We start from the raw sequence: 21,411 nt of genomic DNA on the forward strand, positions 1-21,411 counted from the left end.
CTTCGCCATCTTTACAAGAGAAAACGGATAAATTTTGCACGAGTGAAAATACCGGATTTTCCTGCCATACCAGTGAAATATATATGGTATACAACGGGATTTTTATTTTATTTTTTATTTTTTTTTGAGTAAAAACGATAAAAACGTTTCTGTATCAAAAGTATGTAATATTAATGACGTCACGCTAGACAACGAGTCTGTGCGCCATTTTGAATAGCTGTTCAACGCAATCCTACTGTTTCTGCTATTATCTGGTACGTTGTGCTTACAAAAAAAAGTTACCTGTTAGGTAGGCATTTAAATAACCTGGCGTGAGTACCAAATTCATATATAAAACACCATTTAATCTACTGTCGCTTTATCTGCAGTTGAACAAAAAAGCATTGGCTTTGAATGAAGTAAATAGAACTAAAAGTTTTGATTGGTTAATATAACATCCTTTACATGTGAAAATATTATATTTCGTATATCTGTCGTAATAATAGCTCGACAGAGCTAATGTTCCCATTGCAACATATATGATTCTAAATAAAAATTCTTGTATCTTGTATCTTGTATCTTCAGTGCAAATATAAGATTTTGATATAATGACCATTTTTTATATGTCACTGGTAACAATGTAATAAACTGTTTTTCTTTTAATTCAATGTATTTATTGACGAGACAATCATCAGAAGTATACAAAATGATAATGGTTTGCAATGTTGTATTATCGGATCCATACAAGACGAAGCGCCGTATCGCCAGTGTTGTATAAAACAAACGTGTAGGCAAATAATGAACGTAATTTATTTTCTAAAAATAGATAAAAACATCTTTTACATGATGCTTTACCAAATTGTCTTTTCATTTTCCATATGATCAAATCAATACTACAATTTCTAAAACATCGTAGTTGTCGCCCAAAATGATCGTCAGTGCATTAACTTAGTCTATTTAGAGTCCTTTTTCACTTTTTCTAAGACAGGAATGCGTGCCGACTGGTTTGTGGTATTGAGACATGAACAATAAATATACACATTTTCCTTATTGTATTCAAAACCATATTTGCTGTAAAGGTATATTATTTGCTATATGCGTTCGTTTTCATTACTCCCAGAGGGAGAGTTGCTCCAATGTTTCAAAAAATCGTGCATAAATTGAGATCCAAATAAGCAATACAGCCATAATTAATAACAAATTATAACCAGTTGTTTTTTATGAAGCTTAATCATCCAGCTCCAGCCAGTAAATAATTAATGGGAAATCACTTTTGGGAACGATTAACCTGTAACAGAGAAACTGTTGGCATGTGAAAAGGTTCGTTTGATGACCCATTGAACAAAACGCGATGTGAACATTTCCGCGTTGACATTAGTTTTGAAATCATCTATTATCTATAGTATCTGTAAATAAATATGCGCGTGAGGATATGTTCGCGCTTATTTACTTTACGCGAAAAATGCTAAACATTTCCACACTGCGAAAACGTCTACTTTACAGTAAATCAAGAGTTAAATTGTTTCTTCCTCTAATAAAACGAAAGTTAATAAAGATGCACTAGTCATATCTTGTTAATATTTTGTTTTCCGGTATAGCAAAATGGTCATGATGTAACTATAATTTGTCCGTTGTTACATTTATATAGTGCCCTATCTAATTTGTAAAAATACTCTAAAGCGCTTTACAACACATGGATAATAACATTAGTTATAATTATTAAACAAAAAGGCTTACAATCACCAATATACATTAGGCAACAAGATAATCATCTCAATATGCACATAAATGAATAAATGGAGGGTGGTATGTACATGACGTCTGTGCAAAGGGCCTAAAAGGCAGACGTGAAGAGGTGGGTTCTATGTCCTTCTTGAATTTTGCCAGGGTATATTTGACTTTCTAATAGCAGATGGTAAGCTATTCCACAACGTGGCCGAAACCCTGTCAAAGCACCGGTTTCCATAAGTCACAGTACGATATTTTGTGACACACAACAATGATTTTGTCTCCGACCGCAGTGATCGTTACGGCTGATACAGGGTAACCAGCTCCTGTCAATATATGATAGAGGTTTTGAGAAATTAGGACGTCAGTAACACAAATTAGATAATATATATCAAGATATACAGGAATTTTGTAAGGGTTATAACACAGAAAACAAAAACAAAAACAGTAGTAAGATAACAGCTACTTATACATTGACCAAGAATTATACCTTTTATATCTTTCTGAAACATATCGCATTAACATTCTACTACCCTTCTGTAAAATATGAAATAGGGACAAGTGAAAATTTGAATGAGGTCATCAATCGACCTTTCTGATTTCTACAGCGATGGGGGAACAATTAGGTGATAATACATAATTACAACTCATTGTTGATATTACAATCAAACCGGGCAACCGGCGACCAGACAATTAGAGATTATTAAGGAGGTCAATAAATAGAATTATAATACCATGGTAACAACTTCATCGAACGCGAAACTGCACTCCAGATGTTAATGATGTCGGGTTTTGGGTCCATTAAGACGACATGGAATAACTTGAGAATACTCCCACACAAATAAAACACGTGGTCAGATCATTTATCCAAAGTTCATTTAAATTTTAAATTTAGGATTAAAACATGTTGAACTTAAAAAAAATGTATATATTTCACGAATTGGAATCACTTTGTAAATGTTTTATTAGCGACTGAATTTCGTACAACGCAGTCAGCTCTATTTCCGAGACTATCATCGACCGTGCGCAGTGTCATGGTGAGGCTGCTAAGATGAACATACATCTGAAATAGACACTCCGTGTCCATTCATCTGTTAGCTATCAAGTAGTCATGCATGTGTTTCAATCATTCATTAAATTGAAATGAAACAAATCTCAGTCTGTGTAGTTACCACCTAATGCTTCCAATGGAGTTATAGTCTTTATGGCAAGTTTATAGATTTCCCAACAGAATTCACCAAAAAACATTTATTCCCACGCAATAGCGATCTGAGTGTCTTCTAAGCGGTGCTAGTCATGTATAAATACTGGCTGGAGTAATCCGGAATTGCTATCGCCGACATTCCATTTTATAGGGCTAACTTTTGCGTCGCTGCTTTTTCTGTAAAACTAAAGGTAAGTCTTTTTACTATTTAATTTGTAAATTTTGTTTTAGGTGTAATAAGTACCGATTCCATATCTTTTTTCTTGTTTTTTTGTTTGTTTTGTTTATATATCCAGCTAAATGTTGACTAATATTACATATAATACAATGCCTGAGAGATGGCAAAACACACTTTATCTTATTATTAAGAGTTCATTTATTTGGCATTCATTAGTTTCCCAATTATGTTAATGAAAGGTTACATACTCATTTATCATATTGTTCTACATCACGTTTTGAATATCTGTTGAAATTCAGTTTTCTTAGGATTAAATACGTAAGCAATGACAATTTGTATTTCTCAATTTAAAAATGAATATCTAATTCAAATTCGTCCTTTATTCTTTTTGTTAAGGATTATGCATTTTCAAATCTGCATGCTTTGTAATTCTCTATAGACACGAGATATATACTTGAATTGTATGTGCCTTATACGAAACATTACTTAAATACACGTTAAAATCAAAAAGTTTTGATACCAGTGACCGGAACGATATTGCAATTGAAACGTCATAAATGTAACGTAAAATATCACTGTCAGACGGAGCTGTTCTATTTAGGCGATAAATGAATGTTAACTCATCGAATTGTCCCTATTACAAGTGAATGTAACTATGTCTACTCGATTATGATCCTAAAACATGTTAAAGAAACATATAATTTCCTTTAAATCGTATGTACGTTCGCGATTTTTCAAGTGAGTCTTGTTTAAAAATGGCTTTTCTTTTGTCTTTTAAGCCACTCCAATATATTGGATACTTTTTGATAGCGCTTTTTATTCGTTAATACATGTAGTCAAAAGTTATAATTTAACGTCAATAAGTAGGGTGGCATTCTGCTCGGATTGAATTTCGGCTGGTATTTTTACTTTGAGAATATTGAGAAATTGAAAGCACAAGGAAAGATAACCTTCCAGGTTTAAAAAATATGTTAACGATATTCATTTGTTTGCTAGGTGACCGCAGAAAGGCAATATATATATATATAAATATGTGAACTTTCTATAACGTTTTACTAAACTGCAATTGTCAGGGTAATATTGCTTTATGGAAAACAAATAGCTATCTAAAACGTCGTTTTGATGGCTCTTTGATTTTCTTGCGGATAAGGTTACAGAAAGAAATCTAGTTCTTTTACATCTTTTTGCCTGTTTTCTTGTTCATGAGTAGGAGTAGAAGATAAGAGCAAAATATATTCGTCTTGATTATTTTCATTTCATTTGGTTCTTCAAAGTTCTTTTATGCTGTTTCATGCTGGGGATATTGTATACTTTATGTATATTAAGCTATATAGATATATCGATTTGTTCTGTTTGTCGTTGTATGCTCCTCATTGGATATTACATTCAAACCCGATTCAGGAATGTCGGTTACGTGATTTCTTATTGTCTCAATACTGATGTAGCCAAATTGAATCTCTTAAAATGGTGCTTAATCACATGTGGTGTCTCTTAAAATTGGTTGTCTCTCAAAAAGGAGTTAAACTGCAAGAGGGAAAAAATACGCACAAAACATTAGCGACACGCAAGTACAGTAAGAGTTGACAACTTGGGATTGCGGTACACCTTCAAAAATACATTGCATTATGTATAAAGGTAATTTAATGTAAAGACTTTGTGCATCGCTTAGAAATGAAAACTCAAAGCATCTCCAAGGCCAGTATATAAATTTATATATTATATACTATGCCTTTTTGCACTGTAAGTCGATAATTTCCATCATCTTATGAAACAAATATAGAAACAATATCTATTTCTTAGACATTATTTTTGTTCTTCTTAATGTGGATATCAAATGATTAGTTTATTGATAGCAATCATTAATCTGAGGACCAGAGATTGACACAACCCATAAAGAGCTGTTGTAATGTATCAGTGTACATTTCCAATTGATATTTCATCAATTTGCTCATACACGAAGTCAAATAGGGTTTATTCTGACGCGTGGGAACTCATAGAAGGGTATGTGTGAACACCCACAATGATAACACAGAGTCACGTCATTTTCCTTTTTTACTCATTCACCCCTAAAATTGTATAATGAATTATTCAAACCTATGAATTGGAAGAGATCAAATGTGTCATCAGGGGTGAATGAGTTAAACAAAAATTATCAATATTCAACATATTAGCAAATTTCTTTTCGGTTTCGTCCCTCAAGACACCCATCAGACTTTGACAATAGAAATTGTGAAGACGTAAAAACCTGAATGGCATATCTTCATATAAGTATTAAACAGCATTTATGCTCAATTGCATGCTAGTATAAACCGATTTGCATTCATACCTGCATGAACGATGAAAAAGGGCCATTTCATCCTGATATTTACATTCTAAATGTTTAGTTGTTATTGACCTAAATACAAATGTTCCCTCATACTTCCTATATTGAAGTGTTTATGTCGTCAGTGCAAACGAGATTCCTGAAACAGCCTGACTTCTCCAAAATGTTTCATATTAACTTTGCATAACGATGATGTGGTACGTTGTCGTCAGACCCTTTGGAGACCGCTTTGGTAGTCAACGCGTCATTTGACTCATACAATGCAGGATGAATGATTAGCAGTGTTTGGATTGGATCACAAAACAGTTTTTGTAAAATACAAACTTGGATTTTAGATACGAAGCAAAATATAATCAAATCAGTAGGTATGTAGATCTCAAAATTGCGACGGGTTGTTTCGTATGTTTAAATCTCTCATATTACGTCAAAACATCATATCTCTTATCATATCTAAAATATGACATCTATAACGATTATATGATATCTAGCAGCTACATAAATAATAACAACGTCAAATATGTAAACGATATTATAGAGAGAAAAAAAGTAATTTGATAATACACACTAATCATTTTTTTTATTTATTTATATTTACAGTCATTAGTTTATTTAATGCGCCTTCTTCTGTTCATGATGTAGGTACACAGCTATTTTAGTCTTTTTAAAATAACTATATATGCGATATCTCTGAAGTTTATCTTACTTAAAAATATCTCTTGTTCTATTTTAATTACCACAAATTAACTAAAAAACTAATACTGAAATTTGATCTGCATTACAAACATGCCAAAGTTAGCTGAAATGTATGATATCATTGAAGAAACCAGATGCTGAGACTACATGTACTTGTTGGCTGTTCCATTTACTGAAAATATACCACAAATATGAAGAACAAATGTAACTTTTCGCGAAAATCAATATAAAGGATAAATATTAAATTTCAATCTGTACAAAACAATAGTTCAATAATTCTGAACAAAATGGCAGACAAATACTGATAAGACATAAACACACGTTATTCGATTTTTCTGCAATTCTGTGTAGGCATATAGGACCATAATTCTAAACCGAGTGCAGTTTGATGTTTAAATATATATCCCATGTAAAGAGATATATAGTATTTTGGACATTAGCACTCTTTCAATAACTGTTTCATTATACTGCAAATAACAATTTAATTCAAAATATGTTATCTGTACTTTTGTTGTCGTCATATTTATATATACATTCATGTCGATATGTCTATGTGCCTATTAGCCTTCATCCTGCAGGCTTTGGGAAAGAAGACTCCAGTGGCATCAAACTGCATGTTATCGTAACAGACAGCTAAGGTGTGTGTGTGTGTGTGTGTGTGTGTGTGTGTGTTGGGGGGGGGGGGGGGGGACTTTGTCTTCTGCTTAGGTAACATTGCAGAAACCATCATTTATCTGCTGCCTCTTTAGCAACACTTAAGATCTGTATTTGTTTTCTTTTCTCGCATCCTTACTCAATCTTCTTAGTAGTTTCTCAATTTCTTTATACGTAAAGTGAAAGAAAATGCCTGATTTAGGTACGCGTTAACATAATATATTTCAAGGGCGTTATTATACATAAACGATACAAATATATATGTCTCTGGGTATATATTTATGTTCTTATTTAAATTGTTAAAAATAATTTTTACTTTAACACTTTGGTGAAAGCAAGAGGAGACTTGTTATGAATCTTGCTTCATGTTGTTTATTTTTTATATACATTTACTACGATATTAAAGAAATTCAGCTGATTTTATTACGTTCCGTCTTTTTTTGATATCTGTTTTATATTTCTCATAGTAAAAATCATTGACAAAAAAAAATAGAAATTGTAATATATTGTACGTTTTTATATGATATATATGATATAAGTTATTGGTTCTCCTTCAACTCACGAAATAGACTAATTAGGTTAAACTAAATCACTTTCTCTCGAAACATAATTTAACTGTTATTTTATATTTTGACCGGGTGCCAAATGTGCTGCAGAAAATTCTTGCGAAACGCGCGGTTTTGCCTACAGTTCTTTTTGCTTTTTGAGATTTATGATACCTTCTGCTTTGTTTCGTGTCTCCTCAGTTGCTGTTGTTGTCTATTCTTATCGAAATCGGGTCAGTTGTTTTTCCCTTACGTGTTGACACTTTATTACTATTTTGTTTTGTTTTCACTTAAAACCAACATTCCAAATTGATCTTCCTTTGACAAATTTATATCTAATAAATTATAAATGGACTGTATACGTAAAGTGAAAGAAAATGCCTGATTTATATTCAAGGTCAACTCGAGATATGTTCAAAACAAACTTTAACGACGATGTCTATGATTAGATCATATGGGTAAGTATACATTTATAGCTCTTTGTGCTCAGAAGAATGTGTAATAGAACTAATAACGTCGACAGAAAAACAAAATGAATATTTCCTATCATCATTAATTTACCCATATAATGTCCCCGGAGATACATATTCTCGATCTATAGAAAAACTCCAGACGGTTAGCAAGTCACATGCATCGATTACTATTGACGCCTGCTTAGAGTTAACAACCCCGAATATACGACTTAAGCAGACATGTGAGGTCGTTTGATTTAAGCCCCTTTGTAATGTCGTGATGTAACGTTTGCATAGTCATAATCCTGCATCGCAGTTTCCGAGATTTAGGTTTCGATTATGATGATTATTATCACAGCAATTGAGATGCTTTTAATAGAAAAATATAAGTAACACACATACAAGTACATAGACTCAAACTCTATTGAATATGAGTCTCTTATATCCTATGTGTTCATAATCCCTGTCTCGTCGCATTGTGGCTTTTCGCAAAAACAGTAACCTCCTCTTAAATTCATTTGGGATATATCAACTGTAGCACATTTGGCACAAAACACTTTCTTTGACCTGGTAGCTCAGTCGGTTAGTTGATGGTATAACAATATGAAGTATCAGTAAACACCAAAGATGATTTTCTTTTTTCAGCTATATTAGTCTTTCATAAAAGTCCCGAAAGGTATGGTTTTCTTTTCAGGAATCATTTCCGCAATTTAAGTAGGAAATATTTGTGTGTGTGTTGGATGTAGTGATGTCCTATGAGTTCATCCCCGTTATGTTTATCATGTTGAAGTTATCTCCCCTGATCATTTAATTAGTATTACTCTTTATAAATATATATATATATATACTGGCGGACGTCGTTATAGCGAACTATTATATGACGTCATAGTTTATGACGTCAATACTTCAAATAAACAGTCTGAAGAATCTCCTAGAAGAGATGAAAGTACTAAAGACTCGTTGTTAAGAATTTTTCTTTATATAATATATATATATATAAATAATAGTCAAATTGATTAAATAAAAGNATTCTATATATATATATATATATATATATAATTTTTCATTTCAAAGTATCCTTAAATTAATTAATCATTATTGTTGTAACTACATTGTATATATATATTCTATCAAATTTTGAGCCACTCATGGAAAGAATTTATATAGGCTTGCCTGTTATTTAATCAATTTGACTATTACATCTGTCAAAAAAAATGTTGAAATCAAATGAATCATTTCCGTATCTATAATTATGCCTCGAAAATCATTTTCCAATGGGTAGTTAGTTTTGTCAGTTGATAATTGAATATCAAGACATCACTACAAAACGAATTTGTTAGGGGAAAAACAAAATGAATAAAAAAATATTGAATTGTGAACGTCTGAGCTTGTTTCTGTTCAACTTTTATTTTTCGTTCTGGGATATGGTGGTTTTTTTTACCTTTGTAAATAATTGTTTTATACTTCCAGGTTATGAAAAGCTACACGATACGACAGGTTTACATTTCCATTACCGTCCTTATCATTTTCACAAGTGTCCACACAGAGGCTGGGGTCCGCTCATTATGTGAAGGAAGATGCGAATCGTCAACACCACACCTACAAACTCTTAAAGATGTGTGGCACAAAACGTCAAAACGGATCGGCAAGCAAGGCAAGTTCTTAGTTCTGAAGAGTGCTAAATAACCATTTCCTACACCTCCAAATGGTAAAATATATTAGCAATATATTAAGGTTATCTGTTCTTTTATTAGTGCATTCATATTCCGCCCATCGGGGAGGTCATTTAAGTAACTAGCATCATCATTTAGAGATACAAATATTTAAATCATGCATGTAGCAAATCAATTTACGTTTAGCGATTAATATATTTTTGAGAATAACCGGATTAAGTGCTACAATTTCATAAGAGTTAGATACTTTTAACAGTATAACTGAGGATTATAGAAATAACCACAACTAGCTTAAAAAATCTAAAAGATGTTCTGGTACAGATTATCAAGATTTATAAAGCAATGCATTTTTCAATAAGAATCATTTATTAGTCCCAATGAGTGACAAATTGCACAAAACGTTGAGTACTGTTTATCTTATCAAGCGTTCTTAATACGTATTAAGGTTTAAATGAATTTATGCTCATTGAACTTGCACAACAAAATGTGCTCAACGAGTCGACCATAAGAACAGTACATCAAAATCAACATTTAAGGTCAAGAAAAAAAGTTCGTCAAATCGCACACAGAATGATTTTCAAGACTGGTGATTTGTCGAAGTATAAACTCTCCCGCACCCAGTTTGTTCTATGGCAATCTAAAGCTTAGAATCTACTACTCATTAAATACTTGTTAGATTTAATGGCCGTTGAAATTGGGGAGACAGTTTGACTAGATTGAGCGCGGGAGTAAACTGTGATTGCTTGTCGGGAAAGGTAATTGACGATTAGTCAAACAAACGTCAGACCCTAAAACAAAATGTCTGCTGATTAAGTATAAAGAAATAGCGTGATTTGTTTCCATACGAAACCATGTTAAAAGAGTCGATTGTCTGTTATGTAAACTGAACTGCGACTCATATACACATTAGGTATTGTATAACATATAACTTCAACAAGGAGAACATAACAGTTAGGTCGACAACATTCTCGTTACCGAGACACAGTGAATCATATGTTCAATTTTACTTATAGCGTATCAAGGAAGCAAGAAGTCAAGACGAATCAGCTCCCCCTCCCCTGTGAATTCAATTGCTTTTTCTTAACATTTAAATATATTTAGGTGCATTCAAAGCATTATCAAAACTCAAGTTATGAAGATCAATATCATTTGCAAATATGTTTACACTTTTCATCTGTCTGGTGTTTATTTCTAAGATTCTTTCATGTAAGCGCATGAAATGAGGTGCAAGTTCTAAATTGCTTTCTTGCACCGGACAGCTCTGTCATATATGCGCACAGGAATGATATCTCTTATTATTGACTCACAGTGGCGTTTTTTCGTTCATATTTTGAAATTTCTCTAGATTTGCGTTTAAGATAAAACAAATTTTCCACACAGAACAAAACTTTCGAGATAATTATAAAAGACAGTGAGTGACGTTTTGTTGTGACACAGTTTATCCGAGGAGATTCTAAAAAGCGTTTAGTCTACACAGCTGTTACATTGCTATTTCATGTTTTTGTAATTATAACATCTCTTTAAACGTGTTTATACGATAACAGAAGATGTTACGTTCATAGGTCTATAAAGGCAATGCAATCAGTGTAATTTTTACGCTTCACCTCCCGTCTCGCCTACCGTGAGACCAACGTCAATACATTGAAGCAAACCAAGTGACCTTAAATTCAAGTTTCAGACTTTACAACTACTTTCAACTATGTCTGCTGGGGTGCGTCATATAATTCCTTTTTATTTGACGATAAATCGAATAGCCTAGTCCAGGTTGAGAATCGCATCCTTGAATGTTCCCATTGTTGTGGTTCTTGCGATCCCTCCTCGAGATCATTCGAGTCGATGGTGGTCCTCACAAAGAACAAGTTCATTCATAAACTGTGTTGTATGGCTTTGTTGACCTTATACTGATCTGCTGCTATTTCTTACTGAGTTTGTAATATTGTTTTGTTTAATCAAAATGGTTAAATTCCTGGAGGTTCTTTCCTTTTTTGGTTTAGAATTTAATGAAGCCATCTGGCAGTATCTTTGGTACAATCTGCTCCACCTCCTTATAGAACAAAAGAATTCACGGTTGTTGTCACTTACATGGCTCATCTTGCATCCTCTTCTCTTGTACAAACCTTTGCTGCTCTGTGCTGTGTGCTTTAGAGCCTGCTTGTATGTAAACGAAGATGCCGTGAATCGTAAGATTCTTCTAATACACTGTTAACTGCATGTTTACCCCTTTGTCTAACAACATCGATAAGCTTGTTACAAGTATAGTGATAGGACTATACAATACTAGACACCTTATCGTCACTATCTCCTCAATCTTTGTCTCATTTTCATATTCCATCTTTTGACTTCCATATAACAACAAGAAAAGCAACTAATGCTTTAAAATGTTTGCCAAATTTATTAATTCTTCATCCTCTTTCTCATCCTTTAGTTCGTTTTTATCACTGTAAATTTTGATACAGATAAATAAATAAATGTAATTTACTAAACTCTTAACTGTAAACACACCATTTGCTTTAAACGTTTGCTAGTTTTGACAGAAGTTATCGTTCTTGATTTCAGATATGTCATTTGAGTCGTTCGTGACGTCACTAGTGGCGGCTTCGGAGCGGTATCTTTGGTTGAAGCCACTCCGTGGGGACTTACTCGGCATGATAGCTAAATATCAGGACTGTGTCAAAGCCTGCGAACATCAACACAGCAAAAGGACTTCCGAAAGAGCATCTGATGCATACGTCCGGCCGGCAATATGTACGTAGATTGAGTAAATACCCGGATGTATATTGTACATGGAGAACTATTTGTCTGTCTGTTCCATAAGTTACGGGAGGCCTTTTGGGGATTATTATTTATATTAAATATGCCATTCATTATGATCATAAATCAAAATGTAACTTTTCATTTGGCAACTAAGTTTTTGTATAATAAACATTCATCAATCTGTCCTTACTTGGTATTTCTACTTGCGTTGTTTAACGTAAGAAGAGGGTTGACTCTGGTCGTTACATATCAGCCTTCGAGGTTTCCTGTAACCTTTGATCAAACTGCTGGAATTTTATCGGGCATGGATTACACGCATTTCTAGTTTAAGGATATCGTGCCACTGAAAAACTGTAACTTAGCATTGTTAAATATGAGTTTTGATTAATCTTTCCTGAAAAGAAAACAACACCTCGCGAGACTTCAATGAAAAATTAATAAAGATGACACAAACAACATAAAATCAACATTGGTGGTATGTGTATAAATAATGTGTAAAATTCTGCGGAGCTAGACCGGGGTTCGAACCCATGGCCTCAGATTGTTATACTACCGCTCTAACCGACGGAGCTACCTCGTCAAACATGCATTACTTTGTTGATGTAGACAGTAAAAAAGTTAATATTTACCACACCATCTGGGCATTTCTTCTATTAACGACTCATCAGTGGTAATAAGGTCAAAAGACAGAACAAAATGTAGACATACAGCGAACGGAAAGGTGCCTATTAATCCTTTATAACGTTACAAAGGACTTGGGATGTTTTGAGTGATTTTCGGCCTCATGAAAAATAAAAATTTCAACTTTGATTTATTTACCAATTTCTTTTATAAACATCAAATTGGTAAATCGGGGCTAGCTTTTTTGGTCCACATTTATTAATTGGGCATGCGTACAAGCCCTATATCACATAACTTTTTCGTTGCTATTCAGAAATAGCCAAAATATGGTGTTTTCGATAGTTAGCACGCAGAAATGAAAGCCTCCTTTTATGACAGCCGAACATTTCTTCATACGACTGAACACTGGTATGACAATGTTTCAACATGCCAATTATGTATTTGGTTGCTGCTTGTGGAAGCTTTCAAAAATGGAACGGTGTTTAGTTAATTTGCTTCAAAATGGCCAATATTCAACGCATCATATTATAAAAAAATGTGGATTATTACCACTCTTTGTAATGCCATATCTCCCATACATTTGTCGTTTTGGGTCTTTTCGGCCTCATAAAAATTAAAAATTTCAACTTTAATTAATTTACAAATTTCTTTTATAAACATCAAATTAGTAAACCTGGGCTAGCTTTTTTGGTCTACATTTTTTAATTGGGCATGCGTAAAAGCCCTACATAACAACAATTTTTCGTTGCTATTCAGAAATAGCCAAAATATGGTGTTTTCGATAGTTAGCACGCAGAAATGAAAGCCTCCGTTTATGACAGCCGAAAATTTCTGCATACGACTGAACACTGGTATAACAATGTTTCAGCATGCCAATTATGTATTTGGTTGCTGCTTGTGGGGGCTTTTAAAAAAAATGAACGGTGATTAGTTAATTTGCTTCAAAATGGCCAATATTCAACGTAAATGGTACACAATAGACGACATTCACGCAACATATTATAAAGAATGTGGTGTATTACCTCTCTTTGTTATGCCATATCTCCTATGCCAGTTGTCCAATGAATTCGAAGTGTAGTATCTATGCACTTCATTTATCCAACATTACAAATATAACGACTAATTCTAAATCACAGATGAGGCCGAAAATGGCTCTAAACGTCCCTTGTCCTTTACAGCTTTTGGCTTCAATTGACAATTTAGTCTTCAACTCGTATTTCATTTAAACCTTTAAAAAGCCACGGTCACCCTCGGAACATGAGAGATCAACAGCAGAGTCAAACATCTCTTTACGTTAAGTCATGACTAGAAAAACAAACAAAAAAGGAGAATTAAGTTAAACTCTCACCGGTAATATCACGAAATATGTATTTTTTGGCTGTCTGGTCGTTTCTTTACTATATATTATCTCGATATTATGCACACAGTCAGAAACATACATCGGGTCTGTCTTTAGCTTCAAGGATACTACCATAGTCTAGTTTGTAATCTTTTGAAATCATTGTCCTGTTCTCAAAGGATTTACAGATTAATTTCCAAACGTTCTCATCACAAGCATTTACTGCAGAATTTGAAATTGACGTTTTAAACATGTTTGTCGCCATAACAATTACAATGGCCTAGACGCGATATTTCTGGAAATGGGCAAAAATTGTTTCTGTTGGCAATTTGAGAGAAACATTCAAGAGTCTCCAATAAAAGCAAAAACATAGTGAATATGCAATGTTTTCATCTGCTAAAAAAAATCAACAGCCGCAGAACACGTTATGATGTCACAGTATATTGTTGACACATTTCAATAATATAGATAGCCTTCAATTTTCAGTAAATAATAGAATAAAAACTTTCAAATTAACTGCGGGACAGAAAGAATGTTTGTGAAACCACAACGTCATTGTTTTCATCGCTTCATGTTTTGAAATCGATCACGTTGTCATTCACATTTTGAATTCGTCATCCAAGGTTTAAGAATCAACCAACAGAATTACATGTTGAGTCATTGGCATGACAACCTTAAACAATATAATCCTAAGATTACGACAAATGTTAGCTGGCGAATGTTTTAATTACAAATGTTCATATTTATCTTTTCAGGTTTAACGAAAGATTTCTGCCTGTAGCCGTCACCATGGTTACCGACAACTACGTCACTTTCATAGCTACGTTTTTTTCCAAAACAATATTTCAAAAGGAAGACAAATCTCAGAAAGACAGAAACGTAACTTGTCAATCAAAATGTATGAAAATATAACACAAATCAGTTGTGATGAAAAATTCTATACAAAGTAGCTATCAATATATATTAACACTAACGAATAGTCGAGTCGTTCTCAGTGTTCTTTGTATAATGGATGTGGAACATGTTTACCAAACCTCCATCTATACGACATGTAAAAGTAATATTAGGCCAGTTTTCACTAAAGTGATTTTGTGTTTTGTTCTCAAGAAAAGATCATGAATTGTCTTATAATAAGAGGGCAGAGCCGTTTACCTCTTACTTTTTCTAAACATAACATTTAACATTGTAGTAAAACGTGAAAATTGAAAAGCAGACACTGACAAATACTTCTTTTTCAGTTGCAAATATTCCTTCCTTTAAGAATATTTCTGCGATCAGATTAAATTATCCTTTTTCATCGAACATCCTATTTTATTTATAATTCACGTAATTTATCAAAACACATTGGCAAATAATAAAAAAATAAATCATTTGTCCAAGGAGTTATCCAGACATAAGTGTTATCAGAGGAGAGATGAGATTCGATGTTCGTTTTGGCAGTAATACCTTACACGTAGCTGTGTATGTATCGAGGTCATTTAATTGGTTAAAAATTGCAAAAGAGAGAAAAAATAGCTCAAGTAATGCTTGATTACATAAGACGTGTGTTTAATTATTGAAATATATAAACTAATTAATTCAGTAATTATGTAAGACATAGTTTTACTGTCACGCTATATTTGGTAGCATTGTGTGGTATAAACGGAGTTGAAAATATATCGAGGAAGGAAAACATGTCACATACAATAATAGGAATAATGAATGTTGAAGATGAGCACCAAATGAATTTGGGATTTATAATGATTATTGAAAATCTTTTTCGGACTAAATTTTAATCAGTACAACCAAATTACTTATTCCAGGGCTCATTTACTCTAAACAATGGACTAATGTGTGGCACTGTTATGCCAAAGAATGCTCCTTCAATATTCTTTTCAATACAATGACTTAGATAAATGCCTTAACATGGTTTTGTTTTTATTATATGGTACAACTCTATACAATGTAACACATTAAATATCAGATAGGAGTGTTATTTTTTCGTCGGAATTCAGAATGTAATTGATTTACATCGACCTCTAGCCTTATCTAACATTTCTTAATTATCGAAATAAAGCAGAATTTAGTCCTTATTATCTGTTCTTGTTGTTCTTTAACCTTCCGTTTTTGTCAATATATGTAATAGTTACACCTAGTATTCCAGTCAAACTAGGAATCGGTCTCTTCTTAAGGCATTTCCGGCATTCCTATAGCTTCAATATATTATTTCTAAATAGACCACCATACATTGCACAAATGAAAAAGATGATATTTAAAGAATATAAACGAGAGTTTTCTGGAAGTAAAATTGCAACAGTCCCAGACCTGGATTCAAACCCTTTGTTCTCCAATCATTATTTGTATCTGCAAGATATCTTGGGGGACATTCCGGGCCGAGTATCCCGGGGCTGCCGACATTATGCTATCGCTCTAACCAACTGGTCTACCTGGCTATAGGTACGATGTACTACCCCTGGTATATATCACACTATATCTATTACTAAAATGATATCAAGGGAAAGTTAATGTCTGTATGAAAAACTACAGTAGAACTCTTTAGTATTTTCCTTGCAGTGTGACAGGGTTCCGTTAATTAAGATATTTAAAAAAAATGCTTAAATTTATTATTGGTTATCCTGCAATGCTTCTCTGTATTGTGGGCTAGGAAAACAAACAACATGGTCCACTCCATGAAAGTGTTACTAAATGTATATATATGGGGCAAAGAAGTAATTCCAACAGTGTGGACATGTATATATATATATATATATATACTCTCGTAGTTTCATCGGTTGCGGCATATATATGCATTCGTTACAAATGTCTACAATGCACGTCTGCTATATTGATATGGGTCACAAGACACCCAAGCACGTTACATTTGTAACGAAACCCCGTGGTTGCAGTGAGGCCAACACAATTTACAGTTTAACATACAATTGTTCAAATGTACCAGTAGACAACGAAACATTGTATCAACAATTCGTTTCAAAATAAACCAACGAAAGAAAATCACATTGGATGTGTATTCCGTCTTTTCGTATTGCAGAGTTATCTGTTCTTGTGAACAGGTATTGATTGTTATTAGTTTGTGTGAAAAAAAACTACGTCGTTTTCTCAAACATTTATGACGTTAATCTCACAAACAAATGACGTAACAATCAATACCTGCTCACAAGAGCAGGTAACTCTGCAATATGAAAAGACGGAATACGTTTTTGGCAATGATTCAATAACTGTCAATGTGATTCTTGGCATTCCGCCTTTAATAAGGTTTGTGAGGACTTTTAAACAATTAATCAATTAACTTTTACCTTTAGAAAGAGAAACTTTTCGCTGCAGTTTAGTTTTCACCTTTTTGCCCTCTCTAATGAGGGCGATTTATCTTTACAGCGAACATTTGTAAACAAGATAATATACAATGTGTCTAGTAAATTAATGTGGAGGGTGAAAATAGAACTGGTTAGATATGGATTTTACCAGCGAATGGCGAAAGTTTGACATGGCAAAAATGTCCCGATATAGTTGTAGTATACCATCTATGAGATTTATTTACACAGAAAATCCTTCGATGACAGACTGATAATAGATATATATAAATTTAAATGTAAAATAAAAAAATAAAAAAAAATAAAAAAAAAATGCTGCAGTGTCGTGAATAAACTTTAGCATAAGAAATGGCATGGAAGAGGTCAAACGTCTGAACAAAGGTCGTCCACACAACTGAGCTCTGTATACGCAAGCAGTAAGCTATATAGTATTTAAAGACAAAGATGATGTTATTTGTAATAAAGTTACGAACAACTACATACTTCTGTGACAACACAGGGTCAACTTATTACAGGTTAATTTTTGTGATCGATTCGAATGTGTCATCAGTAAGACGTTCTTGCCAGGCTCGTCCAATTGTTACCATAAACTTCGGTAGTTTCCGTGTAACTATTCTGAAAATTATTATGTTTCATAAATAGTGTATAGAGCCGAATATCTAAATAGAAATAACAGCAAAACATGTGTCATTTTAATCTGTATACACTTACAATGTCATCATAGTCCGAAAGAGGGAGATATTAATGGAAATAAATTACAAATTATATCAATACAACTTCTTGCAAAGTTTGTCAGTCTGACAATGTTGTTGCAGACGCACTAAAATTTCTGACTAACTTTGGTCACAATTTCACACTAGTCATGCTATGCTAGCAATCTTTCATACATTTTACATTACTATTAATATCGTGATCCATCCAAATATTAACATCACACTCTGAGGTATTCGAAATACTCCTCCAATTAATAAACATTACCCAAATTGGCTTGAAAATTAAGCATTTATTTGTGTTAGAGATTACAACATTTGTAACCATTATATATTTAAAGGTAACATATTTCGGCTCGAAATCTGCAGCAGCTTTTAACAAGAAGTTGATAAATCATATTATACATTTTATAGTGTATATTTTTATTACATTTTTCGGGAATAGGTACATTGTAATTTAGACCAAGGCAGTAGTTTTAAAGTCATCTAACAGAGGTGTTGCAACGTCTATTTCGTTATGTAGTTTAACTCATTCACCCCTGAAGTTTCATAATGAACTATTCCAACCTTTGAATTGGAGGAGTTTAAATGTGTCTTCAGGGGGGAATGAGTTAAGAACTTTTATTGAAGTAGTTGCAAGCGATGTTCGGACCTGGTGCATTATACTAAAAAGAGATACGAATTTACATGAAGATGGTGTCTCAGTGGTGTTTCGACATTTCATCGACATTTATCCCAGCAAATGCAAACGATTGCAGGGATGTTTTTTTATTGCTAAGGGCTGGATAGAGGGATTTCTATTGCTAAGGGCTGGATAGAGGTACAAACTGACAATTGGCGTCCGGATTAATAAGGTTGGATGGATAGGTTGAAGATGGATAGCGGGACATCCCCTTCTGGGTAATGCTGGCTACTGGTGGCTAGTTTAGCGAGGTTGGTTAGCGACACAACCGGCAAGTGGTGTATGAATCCACAAGGCTGGATTGATACAGACAAACCTGTGCCTGGATCAGCGAGGATGGATAGCGGGACAACCCCTTCTGGGTAATGCTGGCTACTGGTGGCTAGTTTAGCGAGGTTGGTTAGCGACACAACCGGCAAGTGGTGTATGAATCCACAAGGCTGGATTGATACAGACAAACCTGTGCCCGGATCAGCGAGGATGGATAGAGGGACAATCCCTTCTAGACAATACTGGCTACCTGATAACTAGTGGTTGGTTTGGCAAGGTTGGATACGGATACACCGGTAACTTGTGTCTGGATCAGCGAGGATGACAAGAGTGACAACCACACAGTGCTGGCTACCTGATAACTGGTGGCTGGCCCAGCAAGGTTGATAAGTGGTGTCTGAATTAACAAGGCTGGATGGTTACGGACAAGCCGGTAACTTGTGTCTGGATCAGCGAGGATGACAAGAGTGACAACCACACAGTGCTGGCTACCTGATAACTGGTGGCTGGTTCAACAAGGTAATAAGGTTGATAAGTGGTGTCTGAATTAATAAGGCTGGATGGTTACGGACAAGCCGGTAACTTGTGTCTGGATCAGCGAGGATGGTAAGAATGAATGACATACCCCACAAGTGCTGGCTAAGCAATAAATGGTAGCTTGTTTAGCGATGGTGGGTAGCAAAACAACCTGTTAGGTGGTGTTTTAATGAACGAGGCTGACAATCCATTAAGTGAATTGGATGAACACTTAGCAGTACAAAACATGGAGAAGCACTCATGGTGCTGTATCGCTAACTACACATGTTTGACCTTCAAATCTGGTTAAATTGTTAATGGTCAAATACCATTACCATACATATAATGGATCGAAAGAGGATCAGTCATTCATTTGGACAAACCTACTTGTGCTACTGGTCAATTATTATGACTCTAGACCTCTTGGTTATTCAAAAGAAAACATCAAAAAGAGTTTAACATATTTGACCTCTGTGACATAGAAAATGGGTTATGGTCATTCATTCGAAAAAAGTTTAAGTTGATGTTGATCGTAATTCATCCTAGAATTCTTGTACCGAAATATCACAATCATAGGTCTTTTGACTAATCATTATGTTTTTTCAAAGATTTGATATATTTGACCTCTGTTACTTCGAATTGGTAATTGATCTGAACAAATTTAATAGCCCCTTATCCTTTCATGTTAATAGCCAACTATAATTATTATAATCTCTCTTAGCTATTCAAACTTAGTCATTTAAAGGTTTTGATCTATCCGAGCGTCATGACCTTGAAAATGAGCATTTTTGTCATAAAAAGAAAGCCATTTTATTAGTGTTTTTTTTTTACATGATTGACCACTCTACTTTCAGGGTTATTTATTTTAACAAATATAACAGCCCTCCATCTCAGCATGGTATAGCTTTATATAATGGCTTTTGGTCTCTTGATTATTAATATTTACAAGACGTTGCATAAAAAGTTTAAACACTTTTGATCTCTGTAACCTAGAAAGTGGTGGGTCAAGGTAATTTTTATGAACAAATTTAGTCATCCTTCATCCAAGCACGCAAAAAGGGCACTTTACAATGACCCTATTATTTTGTGTTTGATTTTTAATACCTTTTTATCCTTGAAACATATGGGGTTTTATTGGATATTTTGAGGACAACAGACCCCAAGTTGGTTAAGTATCTGAAGTTTCAAACCATCTAACTAATATCTATCATAATAATTCCAAACAAGTTTAAATTATTTCCTACTGAAAACTGTTCTCCTTTCAACGTGTCCTTTTAAAAAAAAAAAAAAAAAGTAGGTTAACAAGATTTCAACTTGTGAACTCCATGGTTAAAAAAAACACGATTTTAAAGCAATAATTTTACCCTCGCTGATACATTTTTTTCTTAAAACCTGTCTGAAATTAAACATTACCTACCCAGTAAAAGATCACGTTTTACATAGCTATATGCGGTGGATTTTATTTACAATATTTACACATACATGTGCAAGTCTAGGAGTACAAAACAAAGGATGTAAAAACGTATCAGAAAATTCATGCCGGCAGAGGTGTCCAAAAAAGTATACACATCTATCGTTTCACCACATTTTATGTATTGTTCTTCCATTCCGTCTTTACGTATTGCAGAGTTATCTTCTCTTGTGAGCAGGTATTGCGTCATTGGTTTGTGTGAGAAAATTGTCGTTTTCTCAAAAATTGATGACGTTACTCTCACAAACAAATGACGTAACAATCAATACCTGCTCACAAGAGAAGATAACTGTGCAATACGCAAAGACGGA

At 33.8% G+C, this 21,411-nt stretch overlaps 1 protein-coding gene across 1 annotated transcript; it reads left to right on the forward strand.

Annotated features, from left to right (window-relative positions):
• The first annotated feature begins 3,059 nt into the window (after positions 1–3,059).
• Positions 3,060–16,204, forward strand: LOC110460809. Its single transcript, XM_021513968.1, has 4 exons — positions 3,060–3,102; positions 9,227–9,410; positions 11,986–12,174; positions 14,899–16,204. The coding sequence occupies exons 2-4, from the start codon at positions 9,230–9,232 to the stop codon at positions 14,922–14,924; spliced, it is 396 nt and encodes a 131-aa protein (XP_021369643.1). The 5' UTR covers positions 3,060–3,102; positions 9,227–9,229; the 3' UTR covers positions 14,925–16,204.
• Positions 16,205–21,411: the final 5,207 nt, after the last annotated feature.

The sequence above is a fragment of the Mizuhopecten yessoensis genome, unplaced genomic scaffold (assembly GCF_002113885.1).
Source record: "Mizuhopecten yessoensis strain PY_sf001 unplaced genomic scaffold, ASM211388v2 scaffold10479, whole genome shotgun sequence".
In the NCBI taxonomy this organism is placed as follows: Eukaryota; Metazoa; Mollusca; class Bivalvia; order Pectinida; family Pectinidae; genus Mizuhopecten; species Mizuhopecten yessoensis.